We start from the raw sequence: 27,315 nt of genomic DNA on the forward strand, positions 1-27,315 counted from the left end.
GCTGTGAAAAAGTTTGAGAACCCTTCTGCCCTACAGCACCACAGACCACCTGTAGCATGTCAGCCACATGGGTCAACCACTGGTCAGGTGTGGTGTGACACACAAGTCACCATATCAAAACAAACCAGTCCAGGATGCCAGAGGAGGACAGCAGAGCCATCTAGTGATTTGATTATGAATCTACAGCCAGTCTACAGTCCACACACACCCTCTCTCACACACACACACACACACGCCACACGCACGCATACTTGTATTTGGATCCAAAAGTAATGCAAATATGAGAAGGTTACAGTAGTAGGCTTATGATCAAACCAGACACTGGATGTGTGCTTGTAGACACAGGGAAAGTGTAGCACAATAGATGAACAATATTTTGCCCTTTCTTGCAGCCCCCCCCACACACACACACACTCAACAGAACCATGAAAGGTGAAAGCTGGTGAAATCAGGTCTTCATGGAAAACAGGCATCGTGTGTTTGATGTTTTATGAGCTACTTCTGAGATGTTTATCATTCTCTTATTCTTTGAACAATACAGCCACGTTACGTCATGTGACAGGATACACTCTGTATTTGTGGAGCAAGCACACGTGCAGTTGTTACTTGTTTGCGGAAATCGCTGAAACTCATCAGTTGTTCACTGCAAATAAAAATGGTTTCGGGCAAAATAAATGATCTATATACTGAATGTTTATTCTCTGCTTCTAGGATGGAAACTTCACTCTTCGTTTCACTCCAATGTGCTTAAACATGTCCTCAACATCGATCCTGGCACCCATATATCACAAATGTACATCTTTATCCAGATCTAGCCTACCTAAGCTAAGTGAGAAGATACGACTCAGGCGGCTGAGGCTTGCTGGTCACTTACACCCCATTTACACCTGGTTTTTATCCAGTATCCGGATAAGTTATCTGGATGTTATATGGATAAGGAAAAATGCATGCTAATGTAAGGTGTAAATGCATCATGATCAGGATGTGATCAGATCTCCCTGACCACATCTGGAGTAGTGCTAGTTAGTTCAGGTTAATGGTTAGAGTAGTTAAACTGCTCTGCTGCCGGTTGCAGTGTGCCGCTGCAGCGGGATGGCCGGGCGGATTGAGTAGCTGCTGTATATTCTATCTGTTCTGCTCTCCTCTACCCACCTTCCCCACCTCCTCCCTTTCTCTGCTCTCTCCTCACCCATATCCCCCCACTCTCATCCCCACCTCCTCCCCTTCCCTGTTCAGTCCCCACCTCCTCTCCTCCCCCACACCCCCCCACTCTCCCTTTCCCTGGCCTCTCCTCCCCTGACATGGGGGTCCCCAGACCCATGTTGAGAACCACTGACCTAATGAGAAAGGGAAAAGTCAGGGTTAAAGGAGAAACCCGGTGCTATTTAGCCTATTTACTTCTGTCAACATGTAGGCCTAGTTTACATCCCCCAGTCATTACATGTAGGCCTAGTTTACATCCCCCGTCATTACATGTAGGTTTAGTTTACATCCCCCGTTTTACTTGTCAACATGTAGGCCTAGTTTACATCCCCCCCAGTCATTACAGGTAGGCCTAGTTTACATCCCCCAGTCATTACATGTAGGCCTAGTTTACATCCCCCCAGTCATTACATGTAGGCCTAGTTTACATCCCCCGTCATTACATGTAGGTTTAGTTTACATCCCCCCCGTTTTACTTGTCAACATGTAGGCCTAGTTTACATCCCCCCAGTCATTACATGTAGGCCTAGTTTACATCCCCCCCAGTCATTACATGTAGGCCTAGTTTACATCCCCCCAGTCATTACATGCAGGCCTCGTTTACATCCCCCAGTCATTACATGCAGGCCTAGTTTACATCCCCCCAGTCATTACATGCAGGCCTAGTTTACATCCCCCCAGTGTTTACTTGTCAACATGTAGGCCTAGTTTACATCCCCCCAGTCATTGCCAAATGCTTGGTGACGTACTGTATGCAACTAGATTTTAAACTTTTCCTAATTTCAGCTGAAGTAAAACTTTACTTAAAAAAAGTATTGTAAATACCCCTCAACTGGAGGTTTGATCATAACTATCCTTCATGCTCAAATCAGACTGCTGCTGTTACATAGGCTAATAAAACTCAAATAAATGCTATGACTTGAGGAAACTAGACTTGTGCCATTGATGAACACATTGAAAATACCCAGCGCTTATCTAAAGGAGACTCTAAACAAGAGGCATTTGAGCTGTATAATGCGCCACCAAATTACTATGATATAGTAATAGTAATTATATATAATAGCAAGTTATGGTAATAAGGTAATTAAATATGCACCTAATCAATCATTCATCATTAGCAGATATTCATGTCATACAGACACCAGGTGTTAAAAAGAAAACAGAAAAATACACACGTTTCTAAAATAGTCTGTTTATTAAATGCTTTCAAGAGATTTGGTCCACTTATGTGATCATGATTTACTTCCAACCAGGGAGGAGAAAAGAGAAAACAAAGACAAGAAGATCAAAGGAAAACAACAAAATGTAAAAAAGGAAAAAAAAGTACAAATAGAGGCTTTGTTTTTTCACTTCTTAAAACCCTGGTTTTCTTTATCTGAGTTGTTGAAAATAATTCATCAATTGGGCTCGGGAACATGATGTCAAGTGTCTGGAGACCCGCCCACTTTAACCATAATCATTCCTGTCACGCTGGTATCTTCTTTGAATTCGCTTCGTGTTATTGGCGCGGTGGGGCGGCCGAGTTGTATGAAAGGCTGCAATCATGGGTCTTGCGTTGGAGAGGGGGTGGAGCTTGGACACAGGGCAAAATGCCAGCTGGTAGCATCCTCTTGTAGCCAATATTGTGAATGAGTTACGGTTGTAAACAAGAAACAAATCCCAGAATGCAATGCACAATCAGTGCATTCTGGGATTGTTTCCAGAGCCCAATTTCTAATAGTGAACGAAAAAAGTAAATTCCTTAAGATTTTCTGTGTTTATGTGAATGTGTGTTGGCGGTGGCAGGAGTCAAACGATACAATCTGGATTTGATTTTGCGTTGCACAGAAACTGGTTTGCAAGCAAATGGTCAAAGATTACTCCAAAAACACCTTTTTGGAAAACCAAACCCAAGGAGAGAAACAGACTACTGAACACATGTTTTGCTTTATGTGTGAAGATACTTTGAACTTTCTGAATGCCTGCTATTTAGTTGCCTCATGCCATGCCAGCGGAATCCAAGATTTAAGACGCATAAAGTCAGAATCTCCCCGAAAAGCCAGCATGGAGCTTCTGCCTTCAACAAATACATCAAAAACACTGTTGATTGTGTAGCTTAAACCAAAACTGCACCGTTCTTCGCATGCTTACAGACTGGGTGCAAGATCACCAAGTGGGCACCGGGAGAGCCCAGGCAGGTTTGAGGTTTCTTGGATTGCAGCTGATAACGTGGCAGGCTAAGGGTTAACACAGCATGCCAATTGGGAAGAATAACCTTTTAGTGTCAAGGCCCAATTATACTCTACGTTAAGAGACAGAGACTGACAGTCTTCTGTCCGTACTCTGCGTTCATTTCGTGCGTATTTCTGCCCGTCTTCTGGAAGCTTACGGATACGCATGAAACGGAGCAGAACCACACACTCTCACACATTTGACTCTCTACTGCCCACTAGTGGACATGTTGCTTAACATGATACGAACATGAAAGACGCATGTGGGCAGTGACGATTACACCTCTTGAAACCGATGCATTTAAAATGGAGTATAATTGGGCCTTATGAATACAGTGGCGAGAAAGTGGGAAGAAAAAGTCGATCCAAGAACTCTGCGTGCTCCATCATCGGATTCTTGGTGTAATAAAGCAAAATTCAATACATCACAATACAGAAAAGTAACTCCATATAGTGGGCCAGAAACATTTATTGTGATATTAGCGTCATGTTATTCAGCTGTTGTAATCACAAATGAGACGCTTGATCATCACAATTTCACAAGCTTTGCATCCAAATTATATTGTCACTTTGTCATGAAAGTTTTAAAACATGGTTTACATTCTAGCAGCCAATGTCGCTAGAAAGATTTGTGGCTCAGAAATAAACATAATTCTGCAGTCAGACCTTGTCTCGACTGAACGTTAATTCATGGTTTTATGGAATTGTGAACCCCACATTGCGTATATGGAATCTTATCGCGGTTTAAGTGCATGATCCCTTCTCTACAGTGTGATGTCGGAGCACGCCGGTCTGGTCTGGCTGTGTTTTGTGTGAGCCACCTGCTTTAAACTGTACACAGAGAACATCATCCAGAGGTGCTTATTGTGATTATCAGTCATCTGTGCAGGTCAGTCACATCATCAGCAGGGCCATTTGTTTTGTTTACAACGATGGAAGATGAGCATTCTCTCAAATGCTCCAACAAATAGCTTTCCTGCCAAAACGGTTCACTCTGACAAGATTGACTGTCAACTAGCCACAGTGGCCGGTAAATCCAAAAATTCACCAGCCACATTCACAATTTCATCAGCCAGATACAGTAGAGGTTTAAATCCCAGGTGATGGTTGGTTTCCTGGCAAAACTATACTGGTTAAAGTTTACTGCCATTTGGCTGGTGTTATTTTCCCACCTAAATATTACAATATTTGAGTGTTTAGAGCATTTGAGAGTGCAAGGATCTCTAATTTCATTCTCCTTCTGAACCCAACACACTCTAAAAGGATGGACATATATTACTGACCACAGGGGACTCCACCACAATCATCTCTTATCTAAATGACCTCATAAGGGTGTCTAAGTATTATTATAGGTATCGTATATATAGAGTAGGATTATACAATAGGGGTATGTAATGTATCATCTTATAGGTATAGTATATTGAATAAGGCGCTATACTGGAGTATATAGGCCTCTATGTATGCTTTCCCCCGCAACACATCTGTCGCTGCTTGGCAAACCAATTTAAATCAAAATGTACAGGGAAACAAGAAATCACATTATCGGTAGATGGAAATTCAAATGACTGCCCAGGGAACCCTAAAGCCTCCAAATAGAGGTAATCAAACGTATGGCAGGTCTACCGTCTATACACTGTACTATAAACAACCTGTGGTTGCCGGGGGTGATCATTGATGTAACCATCTGTAGGGTTAGAAACCCAAAAGCTTCCTTGTCAGAAGCTGCACCGTCCACAAAGGACTTTCTTTTCTGTTGCATACATAGGCGCCTATTTACCGTTAAAGGGATACGCCAAAATTTTTAGGGTTTAGGCCATATCCCATATTGCCGATATTAAAACTAGAACAGAAATGGCTTTATTTTCAATCTGCGTGCAGCACAAACTGTTAGCCCTCACTTCTAATATGTAGCACATGCGCTGTGTGCAGTCATCAGTACATTGCATGCACGATGCACCTCATGGCACGAGGAAGTAACTTCGGTTATACTCCTGTTAGTTCGATTGGTCTTTGTTTAGTTATCGGTGTGTGGATTTACTATGAAAATGACCATTTCACGTAACTTTGGATTATTATTTCATCGTGTGGCGAGTACACAAGTGACAAAATGTACATGTGAGTGTTTCTGGCGCTGTTGGAATGTGCATTTTGGGCGACTGAACGATAGTAGGCAAAAATACCATATCCTGCCATTGTAGCGCTAAGCTATTAGCAGTACCACAGTTTGTACTGGACACAGATTGAAAATAAAGCCATGTTCGTTCTAGTTTTAATATCGGCAATATGGCAAATGGCCTAAACTCTCAAAATGTTGGGGTATCCCTTTAAGTATTATATTCATACATGAATACATATATAAAGAGAGAGTTATACATTGCAATTAACATACATATATCAATAGCGTATAGAAGAGAAATAGAAATAGTCAATAGATAGCAATCATTATCGTCATCATATTCATCATAATACTAGTAGTAGTAATACGTTCCGTCAATGAAGCCAATACGTGGGCCACTCCAGACCAGTGCCGGGCATCGGATTATTACCCAAACTGCTCCAGGCTGAACTAGACTTTTCTAAACCGGAACAAAATAGCAAAACTGACCCAAGATCAGCATTTAAGGGTAAATCTGTGGGTTGGTTGGCTGGGAAAGCTCTGATTAGACATCATTTTCCAACAGCCGGATGCTGGTCTGTTTTTTTGTAAACACACTAAGGACTTTGCTGTCACACCTGTCCATCGACTTTGTTTGTTAACTTGCAGATGAAGCTGGAACAGCACAAAACAACTTTTCTGTTGATTGATGTTCTCTGATGTCTTCTACCTCTAGCTCCTACAGCCTCAACCTGTGTGAAATCATCTCTACAACTCTGCCCTCAGTGTGACATTTAACCCTCTGTGATCCCTTTGTGATCCCTTTGTGATCCCTTTCTACACCTTCAGCTTGAAGCCAAACTCAAAGAGACCTCCACCGCAACGCCGTCACATAAACCCAGTCTGGAACGACCCACACACAAGCAAAAATTACAAAAAAAATAAAAGAAAAAAAAGTTTAAAATAAAATCACTACTGTCATCTAGTTCAGCGATACATGTCATATAGCAATAGCTCAATAACAAGAGGTTCTTCTATGTAATCAATACAAGGTTTTCTGGTTATATATTTAATTCAGCTTAACCGCTAAGTTATCAATTATTATTAGTATACCAATATCTGTAAATATGTATAATATATTGTGTGTATATGTATACCTCCATCACATCTGTCCACATTGCAGGCTAGATTATCCTGCCTCTCCATGTGTGTATGCATTTGTGTGTTTACGTGTATGTGTTGTTCATAGGCACAATATATGGTGCTAATCATATCCCTGTCCCAAGCTAGGCTAGCAGTTTTTCCAAAGTTAAAACTTATCTCGAGGGCTACCATTAGCTATCAGGAACATAACATCTGGGTGCCAATGAGGAATAAAGGTTTCCCCTAAAGGCTATGGGACAGCAATTTCGTTTTTCTTGGAAATAACGACCCCCCCCTTACTTTCAAATAATCTTAAATATTTTCATAATCGTTCATAAAAAATAATATATGTTCTTAATCATCTTCAATCTCATTCTTTTCATCAGCAGCTATGGAGCTTTTTTAGCATTCACAAGCATGATTGATCTGGACATCAAGTTAAAGATAGTTGTGATGTTTTGATGTGGGGTTGGATGAGGTACTTGCTGACAGTCAGTGTACTACATGCAGTAGAATGCAGCCGGCGTGGTCCCAGTTTGGAGAAATGGAGAATGGCCACGTCATGCAAGTAGAGCTGTCTGTTGCTGTGGACAGGGTCACGAGCAAAAACGTGTAAAAAAGAAAGAAAAGAAAAAAGCCTCCATACTGCTCACCTGGCGTAATCCAAGTCTCCACAAGCCCTGAGATGCCAAGGTGACTTGAAAATACATAATTTACACCCTGTTTTCAGCTGAACTCTGCACTGTAGCCAGGTGCTGCTCTAGAGGAGCACGTCTTTGCTTGTGACCCTACATGTCCACAGCAACAGAATGACGCGGCCGCTCTACGTTTTCCTAAACTGTCTGCAAGTACGGTACCTCATACAACCCCACATCAAAAATCACAACTATCCATTTAAGTCTTTTTTTTCATACAATAATACATCATTCATCAATTCATCATCTCTTTTACTGGGAACTCAAGTCTTCTGCACACTGTAGTCAGCGGCGCTGTGCTTCAGTCAAAGTGGGGTCGTTATTTTCATAATGGGCATCTGCGGTCTGAAGTGATCCAATTGCTGTAGCCAAGAAAGTGTACATGTGCTGCAGTCACTGCTCTGCCTGCAACACCTGCTGCAGTCACTGCTCTGCCTGCAACACCTGCTGCAGTCACTGCTCTGCCTGCAACACCTGCTGCAGTCACTGCTCTGCCTGCAACACCTGCTGCAGTCACTGCTCTGCCTGCAACACCTGCAGTGCTTTTAGGTTGGGTAGGGTTAGTCATGAGGAGTGAGATGGTTTAGCCTGCGATCCAGCCTGTGTGTTCCAGTGAGGACATTGAGTCGTATGGGCTACCAGGCTAGAAATGGTTGGGATTACGGCAATAATGCGTTCACACCAAGGCGGAAAAAAGCTTCACTCGCTCGTTTGGCCGTGCAAGTCATTCTCCAAAGTTGAACATTTTCAACTCGAGCGAATGGGCGACCGAGAAGCTGATGGGTCACCAAATACGATGTAACCCGAAACCTGTGACCACCGAAATGTTGCGTGAGCGCTGAGGGTTCTTATTGCTGGCTACAGTACATTGTGGTCTCATATTCTGATGGCTGCTGTCAGACATGGTGAAATCATTGATTCTTTCTGCATAAGAAGCAATGCGGTCACACATTTCGGTGTTCGGCGTTGATGGTGAACAGCAATGAATGTTTAGTGTTTCCTTCTGCGCTTCTACTGAAGTTTACACCCCTCAGACGCACAACAGGCCATTCGTTGCTGGCATTTACTGCTGTTGTTTCTCGCTTTTATTTGACTGCTGTTCTTTCTCTCCTTTATGCCAAGAGAAGCTGAAATTCAAGCACGGATTGACCTGGATGCAGGCTGACAGCGGCTGAAAGGTTGATGTGTGAATGCGTGTGCTAGTCCCATGCAGGACCGGTTGGTATGATTACAAAACCAGCTATGTCCATCTATAGTGGGCTTTTTCTATCAATAAAGAGGGGAAAAGAGGAAACCTGACTGTGGTTTGGGGGAATGTATACTTGAATACATTCCACAACCATAGTAATGTTTTAAAGAACTGACTTTCCTCATTTTTAAAGGCCCGTGCCGTGCAGGCGTTACATTCATAGCACTCTACCAATATGGCAGACAATATACTGTAAGAGGGAAGTACAACTCCCATTGCGAAGTTCAATAGCCTTTATCTGCAGATTTCTCTCCTTTCAACCCTCTCGCTACGTTCCCAGGATTTGGTGTTTACTGAGCGTGTGAGGCGTGTCCGCCGAGAACCTCTCTGTACAGCGCCACCTTCGTTTCCCTTGTCGGTTTCCATTGAGTAGACGCCCTGCGACCCGTTGCCGACAGTGCTGGGGACTTTCGCATTTTCGGCACTCAGAAGTTTCTCAAAATCGCTAAATAAAAATTTACAAATTTTCAATCATTGCTGCTAAGCGACACGGAGAGCCACGACCAGCGTGTCCCCTGAGCTTCTTTTCAGCACTACTAGCTTAGCATCAAAAACAAACAAAGGAGGTTCCAGGCGGACACAGACGCTTAGTCCCGAGACAAAGTTACTGTGGGTATGCTTGTTGGTTATTTCAGTCTAGGCAAACCTAGTTGTTGCCACTTTGACTGTGAAATTCAAGAGGTTTTAATCTGCTGGAGGGGAACTTAAGATGCAGCTTGATAGAAAAAGAAAATGAAAAAAATAATTATTTTCACTAACATTGCTTTTTCTTTGTGTGAATGGGTGCCTGTGATTTGTGTTGTGTGTGTATGGGGAGGGTCAGCCAGTCTGTTGAGTTAGTCTGGGTCATCCTTCTGCTGTCACACTGTTGGCTAAGATGCTGGACGAGGTTAGACTGGCCTGACATGACGACAGACGGGTCTGTCTGTCTGTAGCGCTGCTTCTCCTCAGCACAGCAACACTCAGAGGTCGTCCCCATCTGACAGCCGCCGACCTCCCTGGAACACACACATCAACACAGTGTATCATGTAGCGGAGTGTATCACACATCAACACAGTGTATCATGTAGCGGAGTGTATCACACATCAACACAGTGTATCATGTAGCGGAGTGTATCACACATCAACACAGTGTATCATGTAGCGGAGTGTATCACACATCAACACAGTGTATTATGTAGCGGAGTGTATCACACATCAACACAGTGTATCATGTAGCGGAGTGTATCACACATCAACACAGTGTATCATGTAGCGGAGTGTATCAGGGACGAGCCTAGGAATCGAGCGCGCAAGAGTATTCAAACACACACAGTGACATGGAACACACCAACACACAGCTCATCTATATAAGGGCAAGTGGGTTAATCTCTGTCTGTTCTGTTTGTTTACATTTTTGTCCCACTGAGCAAAATCATCTAATGACATCACAATGTCATAGGCATTGTGACATCATCAGTGATGTCACTTGAGCAATTGTGTTTTTGGTTACAATTGTGACATCATTGTGACATCAGTCATCAGTGACGCAAAGTTGAGCAATTGTGCACTGAGCATGCCAATGGAGCAGGTGAGGCCACGCAGCAGCTGCGCAGCGGGAGAGCCTAGGGATCGAGCACACATACTGTAGCTTCTAGTTTAAAGAAATTCCCTCAAGGCATTCCTGAGATATCACGTTAACGAACATGGGACGGACTTACTTGGCTCGACCATACCCAGAGATCCTAAACTAATATTCAAGTTGAACTTTGCAGACTTTGTTTCAAGACTTAAAAAGTGTATAGAAAACTGGAAAATCCTGCCCCTCTACATGATTGGCCGTATAAACTCAGTTAAGATGGTCTCTCTTCCTAGGTTCCTTAATCTGTGTCAAAATCTTACCATCTTTCTCACATCAGGTTTTTTTCAAGGAACTGGACTCCATAATTCTGTCATACATCTGGAACTATAAGAACCACAGAATTTTGAAAATTCGCTTATGAAAACCTAGGTCTGAAGGAGGGCTGGCCTTACCAGTATTTAGGCACTACTACTGGGCTGCCAATGTTCGGGCTTTGATGTACTGGTGACAAGGGATTCTGGGCAACTTTAGTTCCGGGGCCCCCTTGTGGCTGAAAATGGAGGCCAACTCCATTGTCAACTCTTCCTTGCCAACCAGCTATTTGCTAAGTTAGAGACCTGGGACATTACATTTTAATTTAAGTTTTGTCATGAAAAACTGTCAGAATTTTAAACCAAGTTAGGAGTGTTTAGAGTCTACCAGATGTTTCTGTCCACACGTCAATTTGTTTCAATCACTCTTTTTTGGCTCCATGGTCAGACAAACTACCACGCCTGGAGTGAGAAGGGGCTGGTTTCCATCAAAGACCTATACATAGATGGTCATTTTGCATCCTTTGATCTACTAAAGAGGAAGTTTGAGTTGCCTGGCACGAACTGGCTCAGATTACTCCAAATCAGAAATTATGTTAGATCCAAAATCCGCACCTTCGAGGCGCTCCCAAATGAACATGCTTTTTTCAATGTATTGCTGAGCCCTTCTCACTCCAAGCTAGGGATGTTCATCAATTATCGAAAATCGATAATCGATCGTTAAGGATTGGAATCGATCCTGTGGCATTTGGATCGATTTTTTAATTATTAAAAAAAAAAAAAAAAAAATTTTGGACTAGGTTTGGGTGGAATTCGTTCCTCCTCGCCCCACTCCATTGCACAGCCGACTAACGTGAGGTGGAGCTTCATATAGTCTCTAGTTTTCTGGCTGGGCACGGGCCTTTGTGCCAACAAAACTGTTTTAAACATGAGAAATTCACACCGGCATGCGCCGGGGACAGCAGTGTTGGAGAGGAGACACATTGAAATAAAGAGTTCATTGAGGAGAACACGTTGTCTTTCGTATTTTCTGCCATAGGCATTCATTTTGTTAAAAAAAAAAAAAAAAAAATGAAAATATTGAAAATTTTCTAAGTATTAATAAAATCGATAATCGATAATTGATCGTTAATTCTCACCGATTATCGATTTTGGAAATTTTTCAAAATGAACATCCCTACTCCAAGCACCTAATCTCTAGATTTGTATTTCTGTTTGGCAACTGCAGCATGGCCTCTACTGAGAGGATTAGAGTAGCGTGGCAGGGGGAACTTGGTATTGATATATCTGACATTATATGGGAAAGGAGTCTGTCTGTGGTACAACTCTGCTCAGTGAATAGTAGACACCAGCTGATCCAGTTTAAAGTCACTCACCGTCTTCACTACTCCAAGCATAAACTACACAGGATCTTCCCTTCTGTCTCGCCACTGTGTGACAGGTGTCAGGTATCAGAGGGCACATTATCTCCTGCATTCTGGTTCTGCCCTTCATTAACAGGATTCTGGGCCAAAATATTTGACTGGTACTATCAGGCCTACAAAATAACCCTACAACCGGAGGCAGAACTCGCCATCTTCGGCTGCTCGGAGTCCTCACTGAACTTCCCTACAGCTGTGAAACAATCTCAGACATTCGGGACAACAGTCGCCAACACTCATTCTGAAGGAATGGAAGTCCTCCTCTTCCGAAACCCCTCCTTGGACGAACAGAGAAAGAGTAGGCATGTCCATAACACCAGGCAAAATGTGCATCATTAAAACAATGCCAGGTTCTGAAAATAAGAAATACTTAACATGACGAACCAGTTTCACCCAAAACTCACTTCAATCTTTGCTTCGATTTTTGAAGTCCTGCTTTAAGCCTCCTTCACACTGTGCGATTTGGTGCTGTCCCAGACAAAAGATGACCAATGTGAAAGAAACGTGGAAATATCTTTGGTCGTGGCTACAAAAACACTTGTCTTGCGTCGCGCAGTGAGAGAGTGAGAGAGAGAGACGGTCATTGGGAATGGCGTTCGTGAGGTCACAGCAGGGTAGGAAATCAGCGGGGGCTCGGGGCAAAATGCCCCTAAAAAAATCTAGAATTGCCGTTGGAATTTGGATGAGGGGGCTTTTAAATGCCCCATAAAATAAAGAGTTTAATACTTGTATTTTAACATTATTCAGCATTTGCAAAGCGTGACTCGAAAATGGCCAACTAGGCATCCATACATCCATACAACCCCGCCCCTCCTCCTACTAGCGTTATTTATCTCAGTGACAGGCAGCACAAGCCAGCTGGCCAGCTAGTTCACTCATGTTTTTGCCAAGTACATTAATAACATGCCAGACAATCAACAGTGTTGTTGACATAGGAAATGGGGATCTTTAACTGTCATTGTTTATGAACTTTCAGAAATAAAATATGCTTGGATAAGAGTCAATGATTGGTCTGTCATGCTACATGCACCCTAACCCTTTAGTTGCTACATGCAACTAAAGTATTTCCCAACAGTTGATAAAATTGCCCTGGAAATTACCCAAAAATGCCCCTGAAATATATTCCACAGGGGCAAAAATAGCCCTCGTTCCTACCCTGGGTCACAGTGACCTTGAACTTTGACCACTAAAATGTAATCAGTTCATCCTTGAGGCCAAGTTAATGTTTGAGGCAAATTTGATGAAATGCCGTCAAAGCATTCCTGAGATATGGTGTTAACAAGCTTGAAAATGGCGTTGGAGAGGTCAGTGACCTTGACCTTTGATCACCAAAATGTAATCCCTTCATCCTTGCGCCCAAGTCGACGTTTGAGCCAAATTGGAAGAAATTCCATTAAGGCGTTCTTGAGATATCGCTTTAATGAACTTGGGAATGGCATTTGTGAGGTCACGGTGACCTTGACCTTTGACCACAAAAATCTAATCAGATCATCCTTAAGTCTAAGTCGATGTTTGAGGCAAATTGAATGAAATTCCATCAAGGCGTTCCTCAGATATCGCGTTAACAAACATCGGACGGACGTACGTTCGGACAACCCGGATCCATAATGCCTCCGGCCTGGCTATCGCCGGCGGAGGCATAAAAATGTGTACAAGAAAGCATTTACAGGTATGTGACTTTATTGTTTCAATAAAAAGAAAGAAAAAAAAATCTTACAGTGTCTAGAGGACATTAGATAGCACTTCGTTCTTAATCACCTACATCCTGCATGTTTTTTGTTTTTACACCTCAAAGGAGAATAAAATGTATTAGAATGTTAGTCAGCATTCAGGCATTCAAGTACAAACAGTAAAGTACAAACAGTAAAGTACAGACATGTCAGACAACTATGAGGGCAGTGTAAAAAAGAGAGCATAAGCATCAAATAATCGTTCATTAATCGTAATCGAGGTAAAAGTTTGAATATTTTGAAATAATCGTGATACTGTATTCATTTGTCCAGCCCTACCTAAACTGTACACACTCTGCTCACCAGCCTCAAAGTCACACACACACACAGACCCTCGCTCTCTCTTCTCTCCCTACCTCTCTGGACAGCAGGGGTCGAGTGGGGACCAGTATGCGGACTGGTTCATCCCCCTGGGTGATGGTATTGGCTGGTTCATCACCCTGGGTGATGGTATTGGTTGGTTCATCACCCTGGGTGATGGTATTGGCTGGTTCATCACCCTGAGTGATGGTATTGGCTGGTTCATCACCCTGGGTGATGGTATTGGTTGGTTCATCACCCTGAGTGATGGTATTGGTTGGTTCATCACCCTGAGTGATGGTATTGACTGGTTCATCACCCTGGGTGATGGTATTGGCTGGTTCATCACCCTGAGTGATGGTATTGGCTGGTTCATCACCCTGAGTGATGGTATTGGTTGGTTCATCACCCTGAGTGATGGTATTGACTGGTTCATCACCCTGGGTGATGGTATTGGCTGGTTCATCACCCTGAGTGATGGTATTGGTTGGTTCATCACCCTGAGTGATGGTATTGGCTGGTTCATCACCCTGAGTGATGGTATTGGCTGGTTCATCACCCTGAGTGATGGTATTGACTGGTTCATCACCCTGGGTGATGGTATTGGCTGGTTCATCACCCTGAGTGATGGTATTGGCTGGTTCATCACCCTGGGTGATGGTATTGGTTGGTTCATCACCCTGAGTGATGGTATTGGTTGGTTCATCACCCTGAGTGATGGTATTGACTGGTTCATCACCCTGGGTGATGGTATTGGCTGGTTCATCACCCTGAGTGATGGTATTGGCTGGTTCATCACCCTGAGTGATGGTATTGGTTGGTTCATCACCCTGAGTGATGGTATTGACTGGTTCATCACCCTGGGTGATGGTATTGGCTGGTTCATCACCCTGAGTGATGGTATTGGTTGGTTCATCACCCTGAGTGATGGTATTGGCTGGTTCATCACCCTGAGTGATGGTATTGGCTGGTTCATCACCCTGAGTGATGGTATTGACTGGTTCATCACCCTGGGTGATGGTATTGGCTGGTTCATCACCCTGAGTGATGGTATTGGCTGGTTCATCACCCTGGGTGATGGTATTGGTTGGTTCATCACCCTGAGTGATGGTATTGGTTGGTTCATCACCCTGAGTGATGGTATTGACTGGTTCATCACCCTGGGTGATGGTATTGGCTGGTTCATCACCCTGAGTGATGGTATTGGCTGGTTCATCACCCTGAGTGATGGTATTGGTTGGTTCATCACCCTGAGTGATGGTATTGACTGGTTCATCACCCTGGGTGATGGTATTGGCTGGTTCATCACCCTGAGTGATGGTATTGGTTGGTTCATCACCCTGAGTGATGGTATTGGCTGGTTCATCACCCTGAGTGATGGTATTGGCTGGTTCATCACCCTGGGTGATGGTATTGGCTGGTTCATCACCCTGGGTGATGGTATTGGCTGGTTCATCACCCTGGGTGATGGTATTTGCTGGTTCATCACCCTGGGTGATGGTGATGGTATTGGCGATCTCACAGGATGACGAAAGGACGATCTGACTCTGGACAACACCGCCCAACTTTAACTCCTATTCATTAAAGAACAAGAAAGAAAAGGTCAACGGGCAAGTTCTGTTGTTACTGTTAGCCGCCACTCACCATGCTTTCTGAGTAATCTGCCGTCATGGTGACCTGCTTCTCCTCCGGGGGCGGGGTCAACACAGAGCCGTCTGTACGCCTGCTCTGATTGGTGAGCTGCAGCCACATGTCGTACATCTGCTGCATGTCTCTCACTATGGAGAAACGAGGGGGAAAGAGTGAGAGAGGGCATCCGGGTAGTGCAGCGGTAGATTCCCTGTCAACCAACACGAGGGTCGCCGGTTCGAGCCCACGTGATACCTCCGGCTTGGTCGGCCATCCATTCAGGCACAATTGGCCGTGTCTGCGGGTGGGAACCCGGATTAATGGTATGTGTCCTGGTCGCTGCACTAGCACCTCCTCTGGTCAGTCAGGGCGCCTGTTTCGGGGGAGGGGTTACTGGGGGGATCCTCCCACGCGCTAAGTCCTAACGGTGCAACGCCTCGCTGTGAGGTGAAAAGAAGTGGCTGGCGATCGCACGTGTCGGAGGAAGCACAGGGGCGTTTCTAGGGAGTGGCAAAGGAAAACCTTTCTACATCCTTCCTAACTCTCCTAAAAATCCTTCCTCGCCCCCCGGCCCCAATTTTTTTGTCCCATTTTTTATCCCCCATTAGTGCTAATTTTAATTTATTTATCCTGGTTGCTGCTCCACCCTCTGTCGATCTGGGGAGAGCCGAAACTGGCTCCCTGCTTCCTCCGAGACATGGGCAGTAGCCAGCCGCTTCTTTTCACCTGACAGGGGAAGCTTCACCGTTAGGACATAGCACGTGGGAGGATCACACTATTCCAACAAGTTCCCCTCCCTCCGAAAAGGCGCTCTGAAAGACCAGAGGCGGCACCACTTCAGCGACCAGGATATTGCATGTTTTGGTGAGGGGTTCCTATATGAAGGAAACCCCCACGGGGCACGGGGAGAACACGCAAACTCCACACAGAAAGGCCCTTTTGACGATCCCACCCGGGCGGTGGGCGCTCGAGGACATGCGGACGGGCACGCACTCCTTCAGTGCTCACAGCGTCCCAGGTGGGAATCGAACCCAGGACCTTCTAGCTGTGAGGCGACAGCACTACCACTGCGCCACCATGTCCCCGATCCTCCCTTTTTTAATGTCTTCTATTGCTTTGAAGAGAGCCAATAAATATTGTAATCTTGGGAGAATTCTTTTCTCAGTCCATCATTTATGGTCACATATGTCATGAGGACATGTGTGCTTTTATCTGGTTTGAGTGTTAAAGGGACAGTTTACCCTAAATAGTTTAAGGTGAATTCTGGCCTTGCCACGGCCTGGCCACATTCGGTTACTATAGATAAATGTAGCTCTGTGCAAAGGGGGAAATAGGAAAAAGTAATCTGAGTGACTCTCCTCTCCCTAACATGTTATACAGTATATTGAGGTGGCTCATGGACGCAGGAGCTTACAGCTGTTGTTCTTCATGTATGTCCAGACGTCCCTCTCCTCCAGACTGTGGGCGAATGAGCAGTTCCCAATATAGTGGCACTTCTTCTGCTTCATCACATGGACGCACATCTGGGTGAGACAAAGGTCCCAAAAATGGGTTACATTCAGGGACGTGGGAAGTGGGGGTGCTTAGGGTGTTGCAACACCCTCTGTTGTTTTGTATTGGAATTGCAATGTCAAAAATATATATATATCTATATCTATATATCTATATCTATATCTATATCTATATACAGTATATGTGTGTGTTTTATATGCTTTATACTGCGATATTTAGGGTTTAGTTGAAGACTGTGAGCAAAGCAAAGAGGGTGGAGATGTGAATCAATCCCTCACCGAGTGTCGCCTTGGACGTGCTAGAGAGAGACCACCACCTCTACAGTAAGTGGCCTCTGGCACCATCTTTTTTAGGGTGGAGATGTTATTTTTGATGTTTGGTAATAAGATAATAAAATATAATAATAAGTTCAGTGTTTCTGCCTGTGTTGCTGTCTCTTCTAATGTAACATACTGGGCAGCACAGCTCTGCCCGTAGGGCTACGCTAGCAAGTCTGCTTGCAGGGTTAGTTTTTCTCTTCTGTATATCGTTACAGCAGCTATGAGAAGAGGAAGCTTGTGAACAACATCCCCACAGTGAAAGCACTTCCCTGAGCTGGCATAAACCATATCCATATAAGAACTCCTCATGCTTTACCCCAAATAAAACCTCCAGTGCGGTGTCTGTTTATGCGACTCCAAAGCGTCAATGCCCCAAAGGCAAACAGCTAATGTTAGCTGGTGGCTGATGTCATGGTTGTGTGCTCACTTGTGTGGGCCCCATGTACATTATGAAATACATCTGTTAAGTTCTGAAAACATGTCTATTATGTTATTCCAGCTAACATTAACGTTATCGGTTGTTTGTGACGTTATGCCGACCGAGAAAGGCTACTGGTTGAGCTAACACAGCCTGTTCATAGCATTACTCTGCTTGCTATGAACAGGTTAGCTTGCACAAGCAGTAGCCTTACAACCTTACAGCCGTCAAAACCGATAATGTTACCACCACTTCAGTCCTAACATTACTTGCTCGTGCGGTTTTCTCCAAGCCCTCTCCTTTTTATTGCGGCCCCGTTCAGACATCATATTGTAGCAGAAACTAGAATCATATTGTAGCAGAAACTATAGTCAGAGCTCACATCATATTGCTGTGGGTAGGTGCGGGAGAAGGGCAGCGGCCGAACGACAACCCATTTCTTCTTCTCAAATGATTTCACCAGCAGGACCCGTCGCTCCTTAGTCCAGCTGAGGAGAGCAAACGACACACGTCACGTTATTTCACACAACTTTGATGTTGACATGCAGACCTGAACATCATAATTAAATCAGCTATCATGGTTCAGGCATTTTGATCCAATAAACAAGAACACTGCAGTCTGATGAAAGGAGGCCAATACCAGTCCACCAGATCGCATTACCGTGGTCACGCACTCACGCCAGGCCAAACAGAGAGTCAAGCAGATTAACCGCTTCTATCTGTCTATGTATCTATCTATGTATCTATCTATGTATCTATCTATCTATCTATCTATCTATCTATCTATCTATCTATCTATCTATCTATCTATCTATCTATCTACATAGATAGATAGATAGATAGATAGAAGATATTGTAGCGTTGAGTCTGGCTATAATGTGTAGGAAGGAGGAAGACTGGAAACGACGAGCGGGTTTATTCCCTGCCACAGCAAAACGCAGAAGACTAAAATGGAGCGTTTCAGACAGAGGGTGAACTGAAGGGGGCCGTGAGAGCCAGTACAAGATAAACAATGAGTTTTTTGAAATATGAATGATGCAATAAGCTACTCTAGTGGAAGCCAACAATAAAATAATAATACATTGTATTAGCAAAATATGGGCCCTTTAATGTTGAGTAATTTGTTTTGCTCAATGTAGTTCGCTCAAGAGCATAACAGAAATATACTGTAAGGCTCGTTCAGGAGATTCTTCCACCCCCCCCCCCCCCCCCCCACCACCCCTAGAAAAAAAGAGTCTTGGGATCTGGACAAATGACTCACGTCAAATTGAAGTGAGAAAAGCAGCATTTCCTGAAATAACGAGTTGTTTGCATCCCTGACATTCAGTTTTGTGTAAGGTCAGGCACTGGTTGGTGTGTGTGCGCGTGCGTGCATGTGGCGCATGCGACAAGCCTCACCTGTGCCGCGCTTTGGCGGTGCAGTACTTGAGGTTCTTGTCTGGCTCGTTCACCTGTCCGTCTCTCCAGCACTGGCCGCACACAAACTTCATCTTCAGGTTGAGACCCCGCCCCCTCCCGGCCGCCGCTCCCATCCCCCCCACCGAACTCACCCCACCCCCCCCGATGCCATCTCCCCCTCCTCCCCCCATCCCCCCCACTCCTCCTGCGCTGATGCTGCTGTGGTGGTGGATGTGCATAGGCTGAAACAGAGACAGACATAGATCCAGCAGTTAGATTCATCCATGTTGCCAGAGTGCAGTAAAAACACATGAATGAGGGCAACAGAGGCGGTATATAGAGTACTGCAGGGATGATGATGATGCATTTTTGTAGGCTGACCCAGAAATCGCCACCATGCTGGTTTGTAAGGGGAAAAGTTAACTTTTTTGATTTTAGTATGGGGATTTTGGTTAAATTCATGATAAGTACATGATCTGTGGTTAACAAAAGTTTATGAAACAGTGAAGCTTGAGTTCAGCAGGAACATCTTCATAAACCAGGACCACTTTCATGACTTTCAAAGCGTTTTCTGAAAATCACGTAATTTTTTTTTGTGAGTTTGTGAAGATGATCTTGCTGAACACAAACTTCACTGTTTCATAAACTTGTGTTAACCATCTTATTTCATGCATCATCATCATCTATATAAAAGGGAGCAAGTGGGCTCTGTTTGTCTGTTTCAATTTTTGTCCCACTGATGTCACAATGTCTATGACATCATCATTGATGTCATCAGTGACATTATTAACGAAAATCATCTTATGACATCACTGACGATGTCATAGGCATTGTGGCAACATGAGCAATTGTGATGTCATCACTCATCAGTGAGTGATGTCATCAGTGATGCACAGTTGAGCAAATGTGTGCTGCGCATGCCAATAGAACAGGCGAGGCCACGCAACAGCCGAGCTGCGGGCGAGGCCTGGTCGGCTTGGTCAGACGTTCCTACAGACACAATTGGCCATGTCCGCAGGTGGGAAGCCGGTGGGTTGAGTCCTAGTCGCCGCACTAGCGCCTCCTCTGGTCGGTCGGGGCGCCTGTTTGGGGTGAGGGGAACTGGTGGGAATAGCGTGCTACGTCCTGCCGGTGAAACTACTACAATGAGCCAGACAGCAGGGGGGAAAAAGGAAGAGGGCAGAGAAGTCTATGTCTTCATGTGTTCTGAAACTCTGTCCAATAAATGAGCTACTAGTCATGTGACTTTTGTTTATAAGCCCTGGTTTGCTTGTAATTGGTTAGTGTGTACCTAAATGATCAAAATACAAAAATCTGAATTTTTCACAAAGATCCAAGAAAACAACCTGTAGGTGTGATCACACCTTTTACCAATAACCCTGTAATTGCATTCTGTGATGTAGCAAGTCATTTTAGTATCTTCAGACCTGCCATCCCAGTGTCCTTTGCTGTCTCACCTTCTGCTGCTTCTGGGCGTTCTGCTCCAGCCTGTGCCAGTGTCTCTTGGACTCCTGTACCATCTCTTCATGGGTGATACCTGCAGGAACATCAGGAGCTCAGAGTAGAGCCACAGCAATATGCCTTCAATGATAACCCCCGGTTATTAGTCATATTAGTCTATAATTAGCCTCAACCATGTGTGTGTGTGTGTGTGTGTGTGGGGGGGGGGGGGTGTTGCATACTAACTTTTCCACTAGTAGCACGGGTGCAACCAACTTTCTCACACACCCTTTCTTCCTTTTTATGAAAAGACTGGGAGTATACACTAACCCAGTGGTCCCCAACCACCGCATTTGGTACCGGGCCGCGAGCCTGGTCCGAAAAATAATAATAATAAACATAGGCTATAATATTATAGGCTGTGTGTGGTAGTTGAAACATAGCTTCAAGTTGACGTTTATTTATGTTTGTAGTTTAAACAAAAACAACAACACAAAAGGCTGTTATTTACCCTTTGTCGCCACCTGGTGAGTAAATATATATGTAACTAAAACCATTAAAATTGACAACCGGTCTGCGACTTTTTTTTCATGTATCTACCGGTCCTTGGCAAAAAAAAGGTTGGGAACCCCTGCACTAACCGACTGGTTCCTGCAGATTTTTTTCATGACGACTGAAAAACTAGGTCACACACTTGGAGATACTAAATACTTTTTTCTGCTGAAAATCAATATATATTGGAAATGAGCTGTGTTCTTGATGAATCCAGGTCAAAATCCTGACATTTACAGTAAAACTGAGTAATTCCTCATCTCTTCTCACATACCTATGCAGTTCCATACATCCTGAAAAGGCAAAAAGGCCAGACGTAGAATCAAATTTCCCTTTCTTTCTATTGGCAGAGCTCTTGATCAGTGATGTAGCTCGATCAGTGACATCACCAAACCCAGCCCGCCCATCTCTCGTGCCTAGGCCCCTCCCAGCCAAAGTTGATAAAAGTGCATGCACACCACGCTGGGCCTATGGAGTGTGGAGAATTGTTGAATAGAGAGAGATATTTGTGGAGCGTTTTGATTAGAGTGCATAGTGTAAATTGTGGTTGTGTGTTTGTCGTATTTAGAGGTTTAGTTTTAGAGTACGTCAGATAGCCTAGGTTGTTTGTGTTTGTAAAAAAAAATGTTTGTTGAGTTGAGTGTCCGGGGACAGGTTAGGTTGTTTGTTTGTAAAAAGAAATAAAAAAAAATGTTTGTCTGTTTGTTGAGTTGAGTGTCCGGGGACAGGTTAGGAATAGTCATGGGTCGATAGTGTTCCCGGGTGCAAAAGCTACACCGGTGTGCAGTGGATGTTTTTTTAATGTGGCTGTATTTATTATTTTTTTATTTTGTATTTGTATTCGAACACCCCTTTTAACTTGATGTTTTTAATGTGGCTCTCAATTGTGTTTGTTGCGTTTGTAAACATCCTTTTAACATTAATTTCTAGAGCATTGTTTGTTATACTTTGTCCTATGCTTTCTTTTAAGTGTAAAGTGTATTGGGACCATGCTTCATGGTGATTTTGCACTTTACAAAAAAATATTGATTGATTGATCAGTTTCCCGGAGACTCGGACATCAGGCTGGAATGGCTGTTTAAAAAACATTATATACACTCATACAAAGGTTTTGCCTCTCAATCATCACTTATTAGTAATGACCCATAGAATTTTGTGGCAGTGTGTTTATGTGCAGAGATGCTGCCCCTGAACTCAGAAATATAAATTAATTGTATGAAGAATAACTAGCTAGTTGACTGCATCAGTGTCATAGTTTTTCATTGGCTATTGATGGTATGTATGCAGCATGTGAGTTTACACTACCCAACTGCGTCCAGAGTCGGCTTGGAAATTCAAACATGCTTGATATAATCGTTGTGGCTCCGACTGGCGTCGGGAGGCAGTCTGTTCCCATCACACACATGACCATTGGAATCTGTAGGCCTCATACACTTATAGATTTTGGGGCCAACTTCCCACGTCAACTGCAGACAAGTGTACACAAAGACAACCTCTGCCCAACTGCGAATCCTGTCTAAAATGGGGGTAATATTCTTGTAGTGTAACTTCAGCTTCACAGGAACAACTGTGGTGCGTCCTGGTGGCTCGCCTGGTACGCGTACCACAGAGGCTCAGTCCTTTGCGTGGCCAACGCGGGTTCGAATCCGCCACAAGCGCCTTTGCTGCATGTCAGCCCCTCTCTCTCTCCCCCCACATTTCCTGTCTGCCAACTGTCCTATCTAAATAAAGGCAAAAATAATCTTCAAAAAACAACAACAAAACAACACTAGCACAGAAACAACTGTGCTAAATGAGTGTGTTGTACCCACCGGTGTCCTGCTGCAGCACCCAGCACTTGAGCTCTATGACTGAGTGAGCGAAGGAGCAGCTGTCTTCGCGCTGGCAGCCGTAGCGAACCTCATGGCGACACACGTCGAACTGACAGAGGGGGTGCAGCGGACGCACCTTACTGTAGCGCACGTTGGCCGACCTCACCACATGCACCAGGCACCTGCAGCGGGTACAATTTGTTCAGGTTTATTCTTTACAGGGTCAATAAGTGAGGTTTTTACTGCCTTTTAGCTCAAATTGACTAATTCCATCAGTGTTTTTATCCCTTGGCTTCCATGTTTTCTCACTGTGTAAATAAACTTCACTAAGTGTACCAAATCAGAGCACTCATTTGGGCCAAGATGTTTTCCTGTGGAAATGTGCGTCAGACTCACTTGTTGTCGTCGAACGGGTGTCGAGCTGTGAGGTTGGAACACACGGCCAGGTTTTCTTTGCTGCGTTTGCTGATGATGCGAGGCTTACTGTCAAAACATTCCTGTGGAGAGAGGGGGGAGATGGTCGTTCAACCCCTGCTGTTTTGCTAATAGATTGCATACTGCACAAACGGAGGGGCTCTGCCTGGTGGTCCGCGAGAGAATTGAAAAAAAAAATAATAATAATTACAGACAACAGTTTTTACATACACATGAACCCTGAGCAGTTGCCGGATTGTGCCGATTTTTGTAAATATCGCGATATTTGGGAAACATCACAATTTTGAACATTTACTTTCAGAGGCTGCAGCAGGCTCAGTTTTAAAGCAAGAGTGAAGTTTCTGGTATCATATGAAAGTAGAAGACTTAAGGAATCGATTTGTACCAACCGTCATGCTAGTTTGTCAGGAAGGTAGCTAATTAACACTCCAAAGTTAGGCAACATTTTGGTGGGGGGAAAAAACATTTTCAAAGGGGTCATCTTTTTCACAGCCTAATGTTGGCAGGTGTGTGTGTCCCTGTGTGTGTTTTGAACCAGCTAGTAGCCTTATATTGTTATTTAGTTCATCTGCTGCTATTGCATGGTTAAATCAGCAAATTTTATTTTATTGGGGGGGGGGGGTGGTATAGGCAGTGGAAGTGGTCCCTGGGAAATTTGGTTTGGTACGTAGTGGTACTTGGTCGGAAAGGTTTGGGAACACCTGCCATACTGGATCAGATTCAGAGTTGATGACTACTATACAATACAAACTATGTTAAATAGAGGAAAAAGCATTGCATCGTCCAGTTAACATTTTTTTGTTCTTGCTTTTTTATACCTTGAAAGGAACCGATACAAAAACATAAATCAGGTGACATTTTTTTTATACCAATCCAAATGGCACAGATCAGGAGTTTGATAAAAATCCAAGAAAATAAAGCTTGACTTTACCAAACTGGTTTTCCACAAAATGCTTACAGATACCGGTGCAATCTAAGGAAAATGCATTACAAACTCAGAGAAAGCCAGTACCTTTCAAATGGGTTTTGAGTTGGTACAGTTGGCCAGTACCTTTCAAATGGGTTTTGAGTTGGTACAGTTGGCCAGTACCTTTCAAATGGGTTTTGAGTTGGTACAGTTGGCACATGGCTCTCACCTCACAGAGGAACATGAACATGCCCATGTGCAGCTGCAGCAGCCTGGTGACACTGAGCGCCCGGCGCTCGGTGCTGGCCAGCGGGTCAAATAGAAGCTCCCGGCTCAGCGCACCCTTCCTCTCCTGGGTCCACACGTCGATCTCCTCCTGGCAGTAAGCGAACGTACAGTTCTCCCCGTACTGGCACTCCTGCCGCTCCTGCACCTCTGTGGGACCAGAGAGGAGAGGTGGATACAAGTACACATAATAATTACAATAATAATAATAATAGTAATTTATTTCGGTCCATTTATCAGTTTCACATAAATGCACTGCAGTAATAATGTACATTATACAATAAGGGGACCGAAAAGGTGTAGGCTGAAGCTGTAGCTTATGTATACCTACCCTTTTTACATTTCAATACATCAAACACAAAATAAGACAGTTGCAAGAATTAATTAACAACGAAAAGCAATATTTACATTAGATCGTAGAAGCATTAAGATAGTTTTGGATACTTGGTTATACTAAGGTTTGTATTTATGAAGCACTCTAAGTTTAATCTGAATTTACAGATAGAATTACACAATTTTAGCTCATCGCAAAGACTATTCCATAGGTGTACCCCTTTAACAGAGATGCATCTACGGTACTTTTAAAGTTGAAACATGAAAGTTGAAAAGAGTGAATATCTGCACACACCTTTACAGAGTACTAGGGCTGGCACGGATCAGAAAACCCATGGTTGGGATCGCGTGATGGAATTTGAGCGACTTTTGAGCGATTTTTCGGATCAGCAAAAAAATAAAAAATAAAATAAAATCTCAGATTTTTTCTCTCAAAATTTGATTTTCAATTTCGATTCGATTTTTTAAATACTATTACACTTCTCTAACCATTTGTTGCCCTGCACAGCTCAAAAAAAATATTTTTCTCATAAGTGACACAATTTATGCTTTTACTCTGAAGGCAGAACAACCCAACTTCCTGTTTTAGCGTGGTGCTGCTATGCCTAACTTCTTGGCTGTTGCTTGCTAACCTGCAGTCACTTGACATGGGTACAGACCAAGCCCCAAGGAATAGCACTGGGCTGTGAAGCCATTTGAACATGGTGGCGAAGCTCTGTATTGCAAGTCACGTAACGCCATGCAGCCCAGAAAGGAAAATTCCCATCCACTTGCATGGGGACTCCGGCAGCTGTTAAACCCAGGGGAATTTTTTCCGGGTGTCACTCAAAGTATAAAACGACTCTTTTAATTATCAAATAATTTTTTATGGGGTAATTTTTTCTTCAGAAGCCACTAAGAGCCGTATATGGGTGTATTTTCTTCTTTTAGTACATCCATGGGTGGGAGGGGTGGGAGACGTCATGGAATACGTCATGGCACACATGCACACTTCGCCTGAGGCCGCATGATCAGGAAGTAAAACCAGGAAGAAAACCCCCCCACGATGGCTTCATGCGCCAGTGAGCAGCCTCCGTCCGAATGCATGGGTGGGCGTGGCTCGTCCCCTATCCAGTTCTTTTAATACATCCATGGTACAGACAGGGTGAGCCTGGAAACATATAACGTAACGTTAAGCTACTCGGTGGCCCCACGTGTTGTTTTGTTATGTGTCCTAAAGGCAACATTTCACCGTCAGGTGATAACGTGTTCGTGAAAAGTGTGCGTGTGCGTGTGTGTTGTGGCTCTCGTTATCTTGTGCAGCCCGCAACACGCTGCTCGCATTCCTGTGCTTTTTCAGAGGTGTTGAAATAAGTTTGTTGTGATGCTGTCTTTAGGTCTTTAGTAGCCATTAGCCACAGCCTTCAGAGAGACTTTACAGCGGGGTGAAGGGATGAGGAAGCTCACGCACTCGCCATGATGATGCCTGTCTGTGTCTGGCTGCGCTGCAGGCGTTCTCATACACTAGCGTTAAAATGTTAAATGCAGCGAAAAATGGGGTGGGGTCCACGGACGTTCCGAACCGCGTTCCGAACCGTTTACCAACGCCCCAAGGAAAACACTACACCAGGGATGCTCAACTTGCTTTGCCCGGGGGCCACTTTCGTGAAACGATAGAAGGCCAGGGGCCAGTTAATAAACAAACAATATACATTTTTCTGTAGCGGATTGTAGGTTTTTGTGGTGTCAGCCAGAGTTTAGTCTGACAATGTTGTGCACCCCGGATAGTTAGTTAGGTTAAGTTAGTTAGGTTAAGTACATACATAAGTGCCTGGGTAGGGAGCAGACGGTGGTATTTGACAATTTAGCAGCTAAATCATAGATTATTGAAAGATATTCCATATTCCAGACTGAAATGCTATAACAGAAGTGGAGTATTGGCCAGAATGACATGAACATTTGGACACTTATTCAGCGGGTATCTTGCATATCAGGGGCACTGTAATAAAAAATAAAAAAAAAAAAAAAAAAAATTGCAATTCAATCGCGGGCCGCAAGTTGAGTGTCACTGCACTACACCTTTACAGAGTATGAGCGTGCCCAAGAAAAGACACCTTTACGGAGTATCAACACGCCCAGGAAAACACACCTTTACAGAGTACGAATGCCCCCAGGAAGTTGTTTCGTGCGGGCCGGGGCCGGACCCTCTTCCAATTGGGATCGTCTGTGTTTTTGAGGCGACACAGCAGCACGTCTCTCTTGCAGCGATGAGCGGCTTCCGGCTGATACTGGTAGTCCATCACTCGAGGACCTGGGAGCAAGAGGAGACAGAGGGGGTTGCTTACATGTAGAGGAGCAGTAAGTCAGGATTGGACACA

The 27,315-nt window shown here is 44.1% G+C and overlaps 1 protein-coding gene across 1 annotated transcript in view; it reads right to left on the reverse strand.

The window, feature by feature from the left end:
• Nucleotides 1-2,396: 2,396 nt before the first annotated feature.
• Nucleotides 2,397-27,315, reverse strand: part of zc3h7bb (zinc finger CCCH-type containing 7Bb) — a 34,945-nt gene continuing 10,026 nt past the window's right edge. The window contains exons 12-21 of the mRNA XM_083635623.1: nucleotides 27,087-27,248; nucleotides 24,570-24,775; nucleotides 23,395-23,495; nucleotides 22,999-23,180; nucleotides 20,653-20,732; nucleotides 19,196-19,437; nucleotides 18,180-18,285; nucleotides 16,962-17,070; nucleotides 15,563-15,696; nucleotides 2,397-9,593 (exon numbers count right to left, since the gene is read on the reverse strand). Coding sequence (XP_083491749.1) covers nucleotides 9,558-9,593; nucleotides 15,563-15,696; nucleotides 16,962-17,070; nucleotides 18,180-18,285; nucleotides 19,196-19,437; nucleotides 20,653-20,732; nucleotides 22,999-23,180; nucleotides 23,395-23,495; nucleotides 24,570-24,775; nucleotides 27,087-27,248 — 1,358 coding nt within the window. The 3' untranslated portion in view covers nucleotides 2,397-9,557. The remainder of the gene's footprint in view (nucleotides 9,594-15,562; nucleotides 15,697-16,961; nucleotides 17,071-18,179; nucleotides 18,286-19,195; nucleotides 19,438-20,652; nucleotides 20,733-22,998; nucleotides 23,181-23,394; nucleotides 23,496-24,569; nucleotides 24,776-27,086; nucleotides 27,249-27,315) is intronic.

Source organism: Poromitra crassiceps, assembly GCF_964638095.1.
Source record: "Poromitra crassiceps genome assembly, chromosome: 4".
NCBI lineage: Eukaryota > Metazoa > Chordata > Actinopteri > Beryciformes > Melamphaidae > Poromitra > Poromitra crassiceps.